The sequence below is a fragment of the Chaetodon auriga genome, chromosome 16 (assembly GCF_051107435.1).
Source record: "Chaetodon auriga isolate fChaAug3 chromosome 16, fChaAug3.hap1, whole genome shotgun sequence".
Classification (NCBI taxonomy): Eukaryota; Metazoa; Chordata; class Actinopteri; order Chaetodontiformes; family Chaetodontidae; genus Chaetodon; species Chaetodon auriga.
In genome coordinates, this window is record NC_135089.1 from 18,082,886 (window position 1) to 18,100,640 (window position 17,755).

Below are 17,755 nucleotides of genomic sequence, written 5' to 3' on the forward strand. Positions count from 1 at the left end.
CTTTGTCAGGACACTGGTGGATGTTTAAGGGCGTAAACCAGGAAACATTATATTACAGCAACAGACGTGCTGGTAATGAATGAGGGCATGTGTCCAGATCAGCTGTGGACACAAGGTCTCTTGTTAAGATGATAAAAGGGTTAATGTGGTTTATAAAGCTCACGTCAGAGTCTATGACTATGCCAAGATTCCTGATCTAAGCTTTTAATTGACAGTGTAAGCACTGATTCTTTATGTGTGTTGTGGAATCATTTAAACCTCTGATAGAAACAAATAAGGCTCCTCTTCTAATTAGTCCCACCCAGTTATAGTCAATCAAACAATATTTTCTCAAATTTTATCATCCACTGCTAGACTGCAAGTCCACACAAACAAGGACAGAAGTGCTGTCTCGAGCTAAGCTTGTGTAAAGATTATTTAAACATTTAAAGTGAGCTGTCTCTGTGCTGTGACTCCAGACTTTCATAAAGGCCATTGGTAACTGGATAATTATGAAGGTGATAGAAAACTGTTTTTTTTTTTTTTTTTTTTCTCAAGGATCTTGCAGTTGAGAGCCTTCATTTCACATGAATAGGCTGCAGAGTTTCCCTTTGCAGTCTGGTTTTGAAGTGTTTTTAAAGTGGGACTTCTTGGTTTATGGTCGTGTAAACAACACTGCCGCTGAGAGAGCTTGAGCTCTTTCCTTTGTGCAGCATCAGTCGATCTGGAGAGGAGCAGAAAGATAAACTGGAGAGAGAAGAAAGGAGACGAGAAATGACAGGAACTTTGTTGTATTATTCATTATTACTTAGCTAAAGCAACAGGGAGACTAAACTGTCAACAAAGAGACAGAGAGGGGAACAAAGACAGATGGTATCAGAACAAAGTGCTTTTGGACAGTGAGTTGATGAATTTATTTAAGTCAAGACATTTTTTCGTGTGTGTGTGTGTGTGTGTGTGTGTGTGTATGTGTGTGTGTGTGTGTGTTTTAGTCCTGAATGAATGGTAATTGGCTGCAGCTTCAAAGGAGCATTGGCAAATACCCAACCAGTGTGTTTAGTCCCTTAGACAGTTGATGCAACGACCTGCTTACACACACACGCACACGCACACACCCACAGCTAAGCCCATTACAATGACGCAAAGAGTCCTGCAAGAGTACACAACATCCAAAAAATAGCCCACAGCTGTGGCTTTGTGCTCGGACTGGTGCAGCCTTCACTGACCTGTTACATGGGCACAAAAACACACGCGTGGTTAGTTAAATTTGAATCTTTAAAACCAGCCAACCAAACCAAACAACGTGTTTTATTTGATCTGAGGAAACGCTGTGTGAAGGCCTGGTTGGCTGTGTTTTGTTTTTTGTTTTTTTTTTTAAGATTCAAATTTGAAATATTAATAACAAGAAGATGGTGTGGAGCAATGAGATGCTGCAGTCAGACCTGAGAGCAGGAAGATTGCAGGGGGAGTGAAAGCAAGGCTTGTGTATTGATCTGCTCCCACTGAGGTGTCATTTCAGACGCAGAGTTATGGGACAAACACAGATGTTTGTCGGGACATTCTTCTACCATCCATCTACCGTCGCAGAGCTTGTGCTTGTAATGCAAACATGAATCTGTCTGGGCGTCTGTCATGTAATATATCTTCCCAAAGGTGCACCCACACAGCTCAAGCATTGTCTCCTGTGTGTCTCTTTGTCCCCTCCTTAAAGACAAACTTCAGTCTGATCATGACTCAGAGATTCTTCCACTATATGCAGCGTTTCATTTTTTTCTAGCTAGTGATTTCCTCCTTATGTGAGCAGAGGAAATGAGATACGATAAACAACAGGCTCCGTCCCAGAAAGCAATAATCTGGATGTGAGCGAAATGAGGAGGAGGACAAAAATGTACAGCAGCTGCTGTGAAGTTGGTTTCCACCCACATATTTTTCACATGCATAGTAGTAAAGTAATTGTCTCATACACTAAAAATCAGTGAAAAAGATGTCATTGTTATTATTTGCTTTACTTTCATTTCCTCCCTTTTCACTTTGGGCCCTAACAACAAATCATCATGTGACACCACAGTTTGTAAATTGTGAGCCTCTAACAAAATATGTTAGATTGAATGAATTTGTTAATTGATAAGCAATCAGTGAGATGCCCATTTGCATGCTGTACATGGACATCTCAATGTAATAAAATAAAGAAAACAAACTAAAAAGAGTTTTTGAATGAACCAAAATACTGCCATTAATGGACAATAATACAAATTCATTGGACTTTTTATGTGGGTATTTTTTGCCATGCTGTTCAGTAAACGTCTGAAACCAAACTAGATAAAAAAAAACAAAAACAAAACATAAGTAATGTCAAAAAAGCCCATAAACATAACTGTTGTGCATCCTGGGTATTTTGGGGGATCCTAACAGAGTTCTACAGATGGCTCATTCAGGTTCATTTAAGTACAATGCAGTTTTCAATATATAATGCTCTATAAGACCACCGGATGGTTAAAACACAGTCGGGTGTATTTTGTCACTTCAGTGCTTGGCAGAGAGGCAGCAGGATTCTAAATGACTGTCTGTATTCAGGATTTTAGTCTCTGCTTGGTGCTGACCTTGGTCCTGAAATACAAAGACTGATTGACTTCTGTTCGTTCTATTATTGAGCACCATCTGTACAGTTTGCACTGCAGGCAGGAGACCTTGCTCATTCTGTCAGTCTCCCAACAGGTTGTTGACGTACTCTGGCACCCAGCTGAATCTGGGGATTTGACGTGTGCAAACAAGGACGAGTAGATAAAGAAGCGTGTGTGGAGAAGGTAACCAGGTGTTCTGAGCTTCAGAGAGAGAGAGACACCATCCATCCTCAGCACTGACAGTTGAATTCATCAACACTTCCAGGTGTTAAAGGAGCTGTCGGTCCCATTCGCAGGCATGGAGTCCATCACTCAGACAGTGGAGGCTGCAGATGCTCACTTGCAGAGGCAAGGCTGGAGGTTTGTGGCGAAGCGGGGAGCCTCGTCACAGTTTGTGCGGAACACCATCGTGGTCTTGTCCACTTATGCCGTCGCTACCCTGACTATGAACTTTGGGAAAAACATCCAGGAGCGAAGACTAAGACCAAACGGCAACTAGCAACGATGGCCTCACTGAAGCTCTGGACCCTCTCTCTCTCGAACGATGGCAGATAAAGCAGAAAGAGCTGAAATGAACAGAACTTTTTGCCTGAACTCGAATGGATCACTTCAACTCATGTCAATTCTATGCTGCGAGGATGTGGAAAAACAAATCTAAAATCAACTACTGTCAGCCACGACTCCTGTAGTGATATGTTTTTACCAAGAAGACAACAGAATCTGGTTTCAGAGAGAGGTTTTGTCATGTTACGGGTCTTAGCCATAGATGACTGATAATGAATGGATATAAATCCTCTGTGTGCAGTGCTGCCATGTGACCACAGGGTGGAGAACTGGGACTTTCCCACAACTTCTTTCATTTCCAAGAACAACAAACCACAGGATCACCAGGGACTCGATGTGTCTGACACCTCAGCAAGACAGGACAGTGACATTATTGAACACAACCCTTTCAGTGCAGTACACAGAATGGAGATTAAAAGTATTCAGACGCTCTATATGTAAGAAGTAGAATTTTTGATACTTGTCTGTGTATTTGGATGTTTTTTTTAACGTTTGTCATAAAACTGATAAAACTGAATATTGTTATTTTTTTTTAATGCCTGTGTGATTGTGTGACGGTGGATTGGAGATGTCTATGCATTAAGTCAAATGTCACATTGTTTGAATGTCTGTGAGCTGTTCATTAAAAACAGCCCATGTTGGGTGAAACACTGTCTTTGAATAAGTTGTGAAATATATTCTAGTGTGCAGATTTTCTCTGCTTTGAATTGAGTTGTTGTCATCTCACAAGCATGTGCACGGTAGTTTGTTTTAGAAGATGCAAAGTAAATATTTAATCCAAAAACACTCAAAAAAAAATGGCCCGCCCCAGGTAGACATACTGTGATGTGCACACTGTAACTTGATGATCTTTGAAGAGAAAAACAGAAAAAAAGAGTCACTGCTCCTCTTTATCCCTCTGCAAGCCTCAGACTCCTGGTGACATTTGAAACATTTCTTCTTAGCAAAAACCTTAATTAGCAACACCAACAATTTGGTATTTGACCAGTGACATTTCTGTCGACTGAAAGGTCACTGACGTTGACCTTTCTTTGAGAACAGCTTCTACACTCACAGTTGTGATTCCTTTTACCATTAAATGTTACAAAGTCATTTAAACTATGGATATATGCATTTAGTGCGTACAAAGAGTTCCCCTTGTTTCTACATATCGGATAATCTCAGATATCCCCTGCTTTAACTTTCCTCTTGATGGGAGAATAGAGTGTCCCCATACCCACCATGTTCCAAAGATGTTATTAATGGAATATAAACTAGAAACTCAATATTGTTACAGTTAAAGATATTGTCAAGTTTGCATCCATACTAGCCCTGTAGGCCTACTAACTGGAGTGACAGAAGCTGGATATCCATTACTTTAACCATTACTATTAGCTAACTAGCATTATGGCTATCAACTGTTTGTCCACTACCATTAGCTAAATATTTGCACCATTTATCTGCTACCTTTTGCTAATTCTTTGCCCAGTACTTTTAGCTATGTCTACTTCTTTATTACTTTTAGCTAACTATTTCTACTTATCCATTGCTTTTAGCTAACTATTTCTACTTATCCATTGCTTTTAGCTAACTATTTGAATTGTTTGTCCACTACTTTTGGCTAACTATTTCAATTGTTCAATGAGTTTAGCTATTTCAACTGCTTATCCATCACTCTTAGCAAAGTATTGCAACGCATTCGTTACTTTTATCTATTTAAACTGTTTATTCATTACTCTAAGCTAACTATTTGAGCATTATTGTCTTCATAGATTTTGCTAATTATTTCAACTTTGCTTTCAACTATTTCATGTGTTTATTCATTGCTTTTAGTTTCAGCTTCTCTGCTCACTTGCTAACTAGTTTTCATGCACTTCTACTTAGATATTGAGCTATGCATGTATTTGACACTTTGGAAGTACACCCTGGGGTACAAGTACTCTTCATTGGGAATAACAGCGGTACACAACCCATTTTGTATTCCTGCTCTCATCTCATAAGGAGTTTTCAGACAGATTCTCCACATCTCACCTTTTATTTCTGAACTTCATGTGAACGGTTAAAGCGGCTGCCATCGTGGAGAAACAGGTCAGTGGAACAACAAATCAAAGAAACTCTAACTGGCGGAAATGAATGTTAGTGAGTCGGCAAGGATGGCTGACAGTGTTTGCCAGCTGAGGGCCAAGCTAAGGCTCAAGCACAGGCAGTGACCCAACCCGGCTGAATGAGAACGACAACAAGGGTACACAGAGAGCATCGATGGCCTGCTTTGTCCTCGCTCTCTCTCTGTTCCCTGAATAGCTCTCACACAAAGGATATCGTTATTCCTCCTCTAATTACCAGATGGAGAGCTGTTTGTCTGCCTCTCGCTCCTCTGCTCTCACCCCCAGAAATAAAGTGCTCTGTGGTGACGACCCTCAGCAGTTATGAAACAGTCTGGTGGACAACAGGGCCTGAACGAGCCCTCATTTCCTCCTGCAGCTCATACAGCAGGAATCTGAGTTGAGACTCCACTGAGACCATTTCATCTGCACTCAATCTGTGTGTTTATGTGATGGCCAATCTGTCTGGTCCCTTCCTGTCCCTGCGTGGTTTTGTTGCCAAAACCAATCATGTCGGAGGCATGTCACCAATTTCACAGTCTTGCTTTTAGGCGGATGTATCTAGGCCACAAGACACTCTCCATCTGCTCCTCTGTGGCCAAAAGCCTTGGGAGGTCACTTAGGGAGGGAGAGCGAGAGAGAGATGCACCCAGCCAGGGATTAGGCTGGTACACCAGGTCCAAGGGGAGGTGAGATTAAAAGCCAGGAGCAATAATACACATGGTGGAAAAACACACCGGCTGCCCACATTCATGTGTTCATATAACCCCAATCAGACCATGTGCTTTAAGGCTGTCATCTGACAAATGCGAATGTTTCAAATACCACCAAATGGAGAGAATTAACAGCATGCTTTGAGGGATTACACCATTCGGTGCTGGCAAGGTCACCTAAGATCCTAGTTTGTGCACAGATGACCCACATGCGTTCATTGACACAGGTGGCAAAAAAAAAAAAAAAAAAACTGCATCCAGAAAGACAGGCTGCTGTGAACTCTGTCTTTATCATAACAGGATGGGTTTTGCAACACGCAGCAGCTTCCCTGTGGTGTTTTGTTCCGCAGAGATTTGTGTTCCCTGTCCTCAGCATATCATGCAGTATTAAATCTCAGCTACACCCTCTTCTAACCCTGTGATCTGGAAAAAGCCCTGACCTCTACAGAGAGAGAGAGAGAGAGAGAGAGAGAGTGGGGGGGGGACAGGTGTGACTCAGCACCACCACCTGTGAATGATCCTCTCAAAATCAAGGGCAGCACATGCCTTGTGGGGCCATCAATCAATCAATTCAAAGAGTCTTTGTTTTTCTCCACTGTTTCCATCTTCATCATTGCTTGGACAAAGTCGGATGGAAGGCTGTCAACAAGGAGGATTTGGTAAACATCTCACTGGGAGATTAACAAGGAGGGAGTCTTTTCTGTGTGCGTGCAAGGGGGGGGTGGGGGGAGAGGGCGAGAGAGAGAGAGAGAGAGAGAGAGAGAGAGAGAGAGAGGACTTCCCTGCATGGGGCAGAGGGAGGGGGTGAGCTGCCTGGTGGAAGGGACTGAGATGTCCTTCATATAAACCGGTGACAAAGTAGCGAGCAGCGGCCCCGGGCAGCAGAGATCACAGCCAGCACAGAGAGAGACAGACGAGAGAGAGAGAGAGAGAGAGAGAGAGAGAGAGAGAGAGAGGAGGAGACCGGAGCACCGAGCACCGCGCACAGGCGCTGGATCCACAGCAACACACCGGGGAGACACGGAGGAAACATTCATCTACACAAAAACAGAAAAGCAGAGGAAACTAATCCGGACGGAGCATCCTTTACCCCACCGACAGGTAAAAATAGTAATGATAATAATTAATTAAAAAAAAAAAAGGAAAGGCGACGATCTTTAAACTGTTTTTACAAAACAGATAAATAGATGAAGCAACACCTGACTCGACAGGTCGTCGTACGCTGAGAGTAACATTCAGAGGGACGTAATGTCATTATGAAACAGCAAAACTACGGCTTCGTGTGGGGATATTACGTTCAAAATACTGAGCCACAGCTGCTACAGCAGAGGAAAAAAATACCTTAAAGAGCCTCGAGGTCAGTGTAAACTCACTAATGAGCACCAACACAGCCCATCGGAAATGAATGGACGTTTTTTTTTTTTAATCATTGTTTTCCCCCAAGGTTTGTTTAGACAACTAAGAGAATTGTGCCTGCTAAGTTTTGTATGTTGTTAATTATATTATACATATATATGATTCTTAATGTGTTTTTACAGCTTAGAGCTGGTGTCCACTGACATGTTTTGATGATAAAGGATTTTTTTTTAAGGTTGAGAACCAATTGATTCACATTTATTCATACCTGTATTGGTTTATAAATTGGGCTACTGTATAGATTATAACCACACCTATTTAATTAGCAGTAATAGTAAATGTGTAAAAACTAGGATTAATGTGCCCAAGCTCTATATCTGTGTTGTGTAAAATCAGGGCCACACCGGACCTGTCCAGGGCCATGCTGCCATGTCCAACAGATTTGTTTAATTCGTGTTATGTAGGCTACACATCGGCCAGCCGCTTGTCAGATTAAACAGCTACGCATGTCATCCAGCTCAGCATGGTGCCTCAGTCCCACCTAATTAGGCTCAGCCGGTCTACTAGGTCACCCCACGCAGAGCACACATGGAGCCGCACAGCCTGCGCTGGATGGCTCACTCACTGTAACATGATGTATGGCATCATGATGGAAACCAGGAGGCGTGAAACTGACTTTGATGACAGATTTTACATCGGATGTGTTTGACTTTAAAGTCAGGTTTTGTCGCCCAAATGTATCAAGTATTTATGAACTCGTTTATGTTCATTAGATTATGTGTGCGTTATCTCCCGGTGTCTCATTCAGGTGACCGTGTGTTGTCTTCTTGTCTGCCGCTGTCCAATGTGCTGAACTCTTTTCCAGACTTGTTTGGCTGTAGAGATGGGTGTCACCTCCCGCCCTCTGCTATTGGTGTGCGCATTTTTGGCGGTTGCGCTGATTGGTGGAGCCCGCTCAGAGGGGGTGTGTCTTCAAGATGGCAAGCACAAGGCCGCGCCCGGCCCAGAGCCACACCTGAGGGAGTGCGCTCTGTATGCAGACAGTGAGTGGCTGCTTGGCTTGAAACACTGCATGTTTAATGGCGCAATGACAGCCTGTGATGAAAATATCAAAGTAAATCTCCTGACTGAAAGCTGGCTAAAATGTTTTCCCGTCCTTGTTGCTGACAGATAGCTGCTGCACAGAGGAAGACATCCAGGACATCTCTCATGTTCCCTCCGCTATCAATAAGAATGAACCATGGGACAAGTGTGGGCCTCTGAGCTCTGAGTAAGTCTAACCCAGTCGATATCCCTCTGATCCAGACTCTATGTAGGAAATGTCGCTTTTTGGTTTCTAAACATCAACATCCAAACTTGGTCCTCCTTACCAGCAACATGGCACCAGAAGCACACTGTACATACACAGCAAGCCACGATTGTAGGACTGTCATATTTGTTATAATGGTAAGCCAATATTTTAGCAAGCTAACTAAGCTAACTGCCGGCACCTGCCTGTCCAAAACAGGCCAACTCCACATCGCTCTTCATCCCCATCCTCTCCTTCAGTGCTCAGGTGAAAGCCAGCCCCAGAGTCACTCTCATTTTCAAACAAGCTCTGTCCGCTTGGTGTTGTGTTTCACTATATTTGAGTTATTTTTGGTGCTGTGTCCACCATTTTTGTAGCTTCCTTGCTGGGTGCATGCTGTTTACAGTCTGGCACCAGGTCGCTACCTTTTTGTAAAATCCCAACTTCACCTGCATGCTGTTAATGGCAGGGGTCTACACAACCACCGCCCAAAGGTTGCAGGCCAAAGACGTCCTGAACACAGCGAAATAAGAAGAAAATAAGAACAGGCACAGGGCAGGGCCTCTGATAAATACAGCGCCATACACTTCTAGTGGGTCATAAGTGTTGATTGAGAGGGATTACATTTGAAGGGGCTTGGTTTTTAGAAAAATCCTGCACATACCTTTGAATTTCACCTTAAAGCATGTAACCAGTATTTTTACATTAGAATGAACCACATGACCTCTTGTTTGTGACCCGGAGAGAATTATCACTCTTATATTTAAACATACAACTCTCAATCCTTGTGCAATTTCCATTTTTTTTTTACATTAGCAATATTATTTTTAATACACTTCCTTTATCACTCATGCAGGATAGTCTTGATTAGATTAATGTCCTGTCAAACGCACAAAGGTATCTTGGTGGAAAGTGGAAAAGAGGGCAAAAAAAGCCCAGACAAGACAAGGAGACTAGTTACAGTAATGAAGCACAAGAAAAAGCTATAGGTCATGTCATTGTTTCCTGCCTCGTGACCAACTGTGCTGTGTCAGCCTTCCCAGTATCTATAAAGGTTCAAATACAGATGTCACCATTCATCATGTTAGTAACTGGTCCCCTCTCTCTCCTCAGGTGTGAAAGCTTCCTGAAGCGTGTGTCGTGTTTTTACCGCTGCTCCCCTGATGCTGCGCGCTGGCCTCATCCACATCGCCGCTCATACATCCAGGCTGTGCCGCTCTGCCACAGCTTCTGCCGTGATTGGTGAGGCTGCCAAACACAGTGCCGACCAAACCTAAATCAGAATCAGTATCTGTTTGTAAGGCTGACAACAGATAGAGAATATCAGCCAGTGTAGCAACAAAATACTGTGCAGTGTCTGATAAACAACATAAAACGGTGTGACACAGGCAGGAGCAGAGTTACATATATCAGACTTTTCTTATAGAGTCCAAAAACGTGCAACAGCGGCTTCCGAGCTCGGGTTCATGCGTACCCAGGAGATTCCCAGCAAAATGAAAACAGCTTTGTGTCATGGTTGCTTTGCTTTGAGACACAAATAGGGAACTTCACTCTACTGATAAAAAAAAAAAAAGAAATCACTTGTGCAAACAATGCAAAAAATGAGAACAGCCTTGTACACTTGTAATTAAATTTCAGCTGCTTATGTTTATATTCACAATGTGCATATTTAAAGGAATAGTTGGACATTTGGGAATATGCTTATTCTAATTCTTGCCAAGAATTCGATGAGGTGATTATATCACTCATGCCTGTACAGTAAATATGGAACTCATTAAAATGTCATACTTTGTAACTTTAATACGTACAAGCATGAAGATTAGGAGAAGATATTCAAATGAGAGAATCACATTTTGATGTTTATTTGGAGAACTTGCATACTTTTCTTCAGGTTTGATGCCTGCAGGATGGACATGACGTGTGCTCGTAACTGGGCCAGAGACCCCAGGGGGCAGAACTGCACTGGAACCTGCGTTCAGTATCAGCAGGTAGGTTTTGATCTGGCACATCTGTGATTGGGGTTGTTTTGCCGTTGTTGTTGTTGGCATCAGTAGAAATCTGATATTTTCAGGATTTTTAGCCACACTCACAGCATTGGCTTTATGGATCGTAATTTCGTTCCTTCCGCCACTTTGATCCAAGCTGAAATATCTCAACAGTTGTCAGATGTTTGCACAAAAACTTTTCCACAAATATTCATGATCCTCAGAGGATGAATCTTTCTGAATTCGGTGATCCCCTGACTTTTCAAGTGAAATGTCTCCACCTCTATTGAATGGATAGCCATGAAATTCCGTACACACATTCATGTTCAACATTGGGTGAATTGTAACAGCTCCCTTAAAGCTGCAGTAGGCAAAAATTGAACTTGAGCAATGCACAACTTTCTGCCTCTCTCTCTGCTGCCTCGTATCACTCTGTCAAGGCCCTCCGTCAAACCCACACGAATGGCAGCAGTAGGAGTCGGTTGCCCTGTGAAACCTCATGCGTCCTAAGGCAAATGGACTCCCTCTATGTGAAAGGATCTGTGATTGGCCAAAGTCTACCGTCATGGGCTACATTTTCTAAAGCCTGAAAACAGAGCCAAGAGGAGGTGCAGAAGTCCAGTTCTCTCTCAGACCACTTAAAAAAACAACATGCTGAAAGATCATCATGGAATTTTTCTCCAGTGATGCCTAAAATAAATTGACACACACCACAGCTTTAAAGTGATGTGATCAGAGCACAGTCACACCTGAGCTGAGACCGTCTGTCCAGCAGGGGAGGTGTCAGAGGTTTGAATCCCACTGACGGACCTCAAACTTGTCATTTGAGCGATGTGCTGCAGGTAGAAGGTCACACACTGTGTCGCAGTAGACTCGGCATGTCGGCGGTCAAGAGAGTGTGTGGTCAGCGAAGGGTTAATAGCCCAGGGCAGCGCTGTGGGCTGAAGCATGAAAAGGTTTGGTCCTGCTTCAGTGGGCAGAGGCCAGCTGGGTGATTTAAGAAGAGGCAGAGTTACTGAGGGGCTGGTGTGTGGCTGTGGCTGACAGCGAGCTAACTGTCACACACCACATGCCATGACACTCTATCCATTTATCTATCTACCTATCTGTCTGTCTGTCTATCTCTATCTATATACATATATATATGTATGTGCACACACACATATATATATGTGTGTGTGTGTGTGTGTGTGTGTGTGTGTGTGTACCTGTGTCACTCTCTCTCTCTCTCTCTCTCTCTCTGTCACACACACACACACACACACACACACACACACACACACACACCAACAAATGAACACACACCACACAGCACCAGGCTAATTAAGGCTCTGTGGTGGATATTACATGATTACTGGAAATTTGTAGTAAGAGAGAAAATGCAAATAGAGTGTGTGTGTGTGTGTGTGTGTGTGTGTGTGTGTGTGTGTGTGTGTGTGTGTGTGTCTGTGCGCCTTTGTATTTTGCTGTTTTGTGTGCTTGGATTGGCCCATTTTCATGTAGGCCACTGCTAATGGCACAAAATAGGCTCCAATAAATTTAAGTAGCTCTCAAAACAGAGTGTTTTAAACAGCTCCTGAATACAAAGAAATGAGTCACCGCATTCAGCACATTCAACAAATCACCCCTCTTAGAAAGGCTGCAAACAAGTGCCCGCCTCTCGCAACGTTTTTGGAGCTCACAGCCGTAAAGCTTCATTTTGTTTTCTCTTCAGCCAGCAGAGATGGAGATTTCACAGTGGGCCGCCTTGTGGTCTGAGCTCACAGCGCTCCTCAGTCCACCTCAGGGCTGAGACATGCTGTGCAGAAAAGCAAAACTGCACACATGCACAGACACACCTATGTCAATCCTGAAAACCTCTCATCATGGGGATTTTTCAGCTTTAAATTCAAATGCTACAATGCACACATTCACTGTGGATTAAAAAAATCCTCATGAAACCTTTTCAAAATTCTTCCAGCTCCTGAGAAGTTCACCTGATAGATAGATAGAGAGAAACACATTGTCTGTATCTGTGTGGGGAATAAATACACACAGATACAGTCGGGATTTGTAAATGCTTACTGCAATAGATGTCAATTTGCATAGAAACAAGCTATTATATTTAAAGGCACATATAGGCAGACACACACACACACACACACATCCATGCATGCAAAAATCCCTCTGGCACTCTGCGTCTCACTCTCTCTTTGTTCTGATTGGTAACATTATTTGCCAGCCAAGGTCTGATTTATCTCAACACTAGATACTCTTTCTGCTCCAGATTTTGTGGGAATGAGGTTAAATCTGAAAAGTGTCCATGTCTATGCCGAATGCTGGCACAAAACACATCCAGAGCAACGGTCTGAGGAAGGGAAAAATGATCACACGAGGTTACTGAACCACGTGGTCCAAATACCCTTTGAGTATTTTTTAAATTACCAGGCACATAATGAATGATTACAGGGTATGTACAGGAAACCAACAGGCCTTCTCTGTATGTCCTTTCACAGTAGCTGTTCTTCACTTTTCTATGTTTGTCATAAGTAATACTGCATATTCCAACCAGCATTCACGACACTTGCATTATAATTACCTTGATAAATGGGGAAACAAGAGCCCACTTAGTCTGTAACTGCACTGTAAGTACAGTGAAAAAAGAAGGAGCAGAGCAAACCTTAATTGTACAGCTTGTACACAGTTTATAGTAATGTACTCACATATGTGCAATGCTTTGTCCTGATCATAGTATTCTGTCCCTAAAAATGAATTTCTCATGCGTTTTAAAAAAAAAAGTTCACAGAATGTTTTCTGAAATAAAGTTAACGAAATCAAAGTATATGAATGCAGCTGTGATCCCATGATAGGACAGGACATAAAAGCTCATCTTAAGTTTTTTATGCATATTTTTTCCACAGCTGCAGCTATTTCCTGCAGCTAGACCTTATACTTCCAGCCTTATGGTGTGTTCCTCAGTGACAATAATTATATACACTATTTTCATTATCGTAATTTATTTCTAAGTCCCCACTTAAACACAAAATTGTAGCGTCTATATTCTCTAACATCTTTTCCTCTTCCACTGTACTTGCTGTACATATTAGTCCTGGTATATACTGTATATACACTGTAATTTGGAAGTAATTATCTGAAGTGTTACCTTTAAAATAACCAGCTGTACCTGTTGCATTTTGTTAAGGGACATAAGATTATGAATTTTGTAACACCTCAGTATATCATTACTGTAGTCGTATCTGTTCAATCAAAAATTAAATGTAGCTTTTTCTAATTCTGCTCTCCACCTCTGGCCGGGGGAATCACTGCAACAGACGACGGCTATGAGGAGAAAAATGGATCTGTTGTTACTACCAACCAGATCGAAGATTCACGTCCTTCCTTTTTCTGTTCCCTTTTCACTCCAGTTGTAATGTCATGGGTTCTTGGACAGAGAAGAACAGAATTAAATAAGATAAGGATGGGAAGGACAGGATAGAGCCCCAGGAAATTTCACTATCTCACTTATTCAATCACATGCTGTCTAAAGCCACTTGTGTTCGTACTGAATTAGCTTTGGCAGCAAACCATGTCTGCCTGGGGAAGGACAGAAATGTTCGTGTGCGTGCGTACGTGTGTGTGTGTGTGTGCATGTGTGCATGTGTGTGTGTGCATGTGCGCACCCCTGTGTGTATTATGGGGTCACTGCAATAAGACCTAAGTGTCAGACAGAGAGTGCGTATATCTGGTGAAAAGAAATAGCCGTCAACCTCTTTGTCCTTTGAACACGGTAAATATATTACAGCTTTTTCTTCTCCGAGCACCCTGTGTGACTCACTCTTAATCCCCCAACAGACAGCAGGATGAAAGGAAGCAGACGTTGGGGTGGGGGTGCGCTACAGAGAAACAGCAAGAATAAGAGAGATATACAAACAGTGAGTGCAGCAATAAGCTAAAGAAGAAGAAAAAAATGCAATGGGGAGATATAGTAGAAGTTAGGTAAGGGACAAAATGAGCTATAGTAGGAGAGAGAGGCTGTGACTTGGCAGCACATCCTGATGATTGGTTGTGAGGCCGTCGCTAGACAGAGAATGGGAGCCGGAACACAGAAAAGCACAGCGTGTGTGTCACTGAAACTTCACTAATTAGCTTTCCCAACTATTTCTAAAGACATAGGCCTACGCTATTTACAGATAAACAGCTTAAATGTTGAATTGTGATTTGTTTTTTTGCAGCGTTGTGCAATATCTCCTTTAATCCCTATGCATGTCTTATTAGAGAGGAGTGTGGTTTTTCATGCTCCGGAAAACTTAAAGGTAATGTCAGCACTAATTGGAGTTTTTCCTCCAAGTCGAACTTTGTAAAGACTTAGCGCTGTGATGAATTTCCTGTCACAAAAGGTGCTGGAAGTGACCTTTCTGAATACTTTAGATGTGTCTGTCTTGTCTGTGAGGCTTGACAGGATCGCCATTCCTCCGTGAGGACCGCGCAGAGATGAAGTCTTTCAGATACCAATGTGAGCTTTCCAAGGTCATCTTGTCTCATAATTTGCTCTCAAGGCTGGTGGAGACGAGGTGAGGCGAGCGAGAGAGGCAGACAAAAGCTGCTTGCAAGAGCAGCTGCCAGGTGCCTGCAGCCCCCACTAGCACTTGGCACAGGGTGTTTGCTTTCAAGGCCGGCGCTGCCCTGAAAGGCCAAAATCAATTATTCAATCGATGCGTACAAGAAAAGAAAAGATATACATGATGAATGTTGCAAAAAAAAAAAAAAAAACCTTGCAAATATGCATTTGATCCAAAATGCAATAAAAGTGAAAGAATGTACTTAACCAAACTTGACATTCATTACCTGTGACTGAAGAGCTCTCAGCCATCGGTGGTGGAAAGTAATGTAGTACATTTACTCAAATACTTTACTACAGCACACATTAGAGAGACTATTTGCAATTTGTGCCACTTTATACTTGGACTTCAGTGCATTTCACTAGGAAATATTGAGATTTTTACTCAACTACATGTAACAGCTTCCACTTACCTGCAATGCTTCATTATAGGTGAAAGGCCTTGCATGCCCGCTCAAGGGTTTTCAGTTATGTCAGCGAGTCGACCTTATCAGGCCGGAGTTGTGCAAAGTTGTACTGGCATTCTTCTTTCATTACGTTGTGCACATAAGATGTAAAAGTATAAGATCTTTCAGGACCTTTGGGACTTTATTGAACACCCTGAAAGGAACCATTCTGCTTAATGAGTACTTTCACTTTTGATACTGTTAAGTACATACTTGTACTTGCTTGTGTCCTTGGATTCCAGTAGATTTTCTGAATGTATGTATGTAATGAATTGTTAAAAATTCTGTGTGTGTGTGTGTGTGTGTGTGTTACATGTGCATGTAGATGTACCAGCAGGGCAGGGATCTCTGCGAGAGCCTGTGGGGGGACGCCTTCATGACAGTGGAGGATGAACCAGAGGAGGTGGGAGAGGCGGGAGAGGTCGGGGCGGAGGGTGACGGCGGTCGCCCCTGCGGCTGCCTGACCCTCAGTCCCTCAGACAAGGACGTGATCGCCGCCCTCAGGGCCCAGCAGGATGACCCGGAGGAGCTGGACACCACTAAGGCTGGCCTGCCCCAGTACCGAGCCCCTTGCCAGACCAAGCTGCCCCTGCAGGCCAGGAGTGGCAGGAAGGGCAACTCCGTGCTGCGTAAACGCTCCGTCATCGTGGACGACGTGGAGGGGAGTGGGAGCGGCTTGTAGAGATAGATGGCGATGTGTTTAGAGATAATTGTCTAGATCCTAATATACAAAATCTATCTCTTGAAATGGGGTCGTAACCCTTGTAACCTCCTGTAACTAACCTTACCACACAGCTCTCGTTATCGTTATCAACAAGTTCTATATATAACCTCTATGGTTCTGAATAATACTGCTGGTGTAAGATAGACTGACAAGCGTGTAACACTTCCAGTAAACGCCTGCTCAGAACAACCTAAATAGCCGGGATTCAAAATACGTATATTATTAAAGATGCCACAACTGAATGACACAATCAATTAAATTCTGCAAGGGCTCTGACTTCAGTGACAAATATATTGGTAACAGCCCATAATGGCTGAACAAAATGGCAGATAACAAAGGGATTTTTTTTTTTTTTTTTAATCAAAGTCAGGTATTACATTTGTTCTGTATGGCTCACTAAAACAAATCACGGACCTTATGAGTCTTGCACATGGGAGATGTAAAATCCTACAGTATTAGTGCTTGTGCATGAATCAAACATGCTGCCATTAACCAGAGGACTTTTCATGACAATATTGTAAACATGATGTACCTGCACCAGTGCTGCATTACCCTGCTACTCTTTTCAATCATCTAGGTGACTTTAATCTGTGCATTAGTGAATTTGTAAATGCAGATCTTTCTGTTGTGATGCCGTATTGTGCAGTCTACACATCATAATGTATATGATAGTGGAGAAAGTCACGTAGGCTTATGATAATAATGAATGTAACTTAGGCTTTCTTAACAGAGACCAGCCGACTGGCTTGAACATAAGGGATGTGGTATGATTAATGACCGTGGAGAGGTATGCTTTATACCCGAGGGAAGGTTTAATATTCAGAAACAAAATCTGAGTAAATCCGCAGAGGCAGCATTCATAACATCTATGGTTGTTCTGGTAGTTTGATCACGTATATCATCAATGTACTGTGGATGTTTCTTTTATAATGATGTCATGTACTTCTAGAGTGAAGCACTGTTAGATGTGAATGTTTTGTAATAAAAAAACAAAAAAACAGGGAAACTGATCGGAGCGACTTATGGGAAGCTTGTTAAAAATGGGTGTTTCTGTGCTTTACGTTCTCAATAAAGACAACATTTGTAAATGCCATCCTGAGCCTGTTACAGTTCTTTCGGCTGTACTTTGCACTCAAGCTCTTTTTCATCTGCAAGTCCCCAAAACAGTGACACATTCAACCAGATCCATCCTGATGTTTCTATTTGCACATCTTAGTCAGGAGGAGAACATAGTGTAAAAACTGTTTCCCAAACTTTGCATCTAACATACCCTCACGGCCCTATCAGATGAGTTCAAGTCAACAGCAAATGTTCATTCAAAAAGATTATAATTATGATATAATTTAATTGTCAGTGTTGAGTTTGGTCTGGTTCAGTTTGAATTCATTAATATTTTCAGCC

At 42.5% G+C, this 17,755-nt stretch overlaps 1 protein-coding gene across 1 annotated transcript; it reads left to right on the forward strand.

The window, feature by feature from the left end:
• The first annotated feature begins 6,700 nt into the window (after positions 1-6,700).
• Positions 6,701-17,447, forward strand: rtbdn (retbindin). Its single transcript, XM_076752455.1, has 6 exons — positions 6,701-7,059; positions 8,180-8,357; positions 8,485-8,584; positions 9,716-9,844; positions 10,494-10,590; positions 15,956-17,447. The coding sequence occupies exons 2-6, from the start codon at positions 8,198-8,200 to the stop codon at positions 16,310-16,312; spliced, it is 843 nt and encodes a 280-aa protein (XP_076608570.1). The 5' UTR covers positions 6,701-7,059; positions 8,180-8,197; the 3' UTR covers positions 16,313-17,447.
• Positions 17,448-17,755: the final 308 nt, after the last annotated feature.

Excerpts from the sequence above, each read along its gene's own strand:
- rtbdn (XM_076752455.1), top strand. The coding sequence starts at position 8,198 with ATGGGTGTCACCTCCCGCCCTCTGCTATTGGTGTGCGCATTTTTGGCG. Across the intron at positions 8,358-8,484 it reads GTGCGCTCTGTATGCAGACA|ATAGCTGCTGCACAGAGGAA; the intron begins GTGAGTGGCTGC and ends TGTTGCTGACAG. Across the intron at positions 10,591-15,955 it reads CCTGCGTTCAGTATCAGCAG|ATGTACCAGCAGGGCAGGGA; the intron begins GTAGGTTTTGAT and ends ATGTGCATGTAG.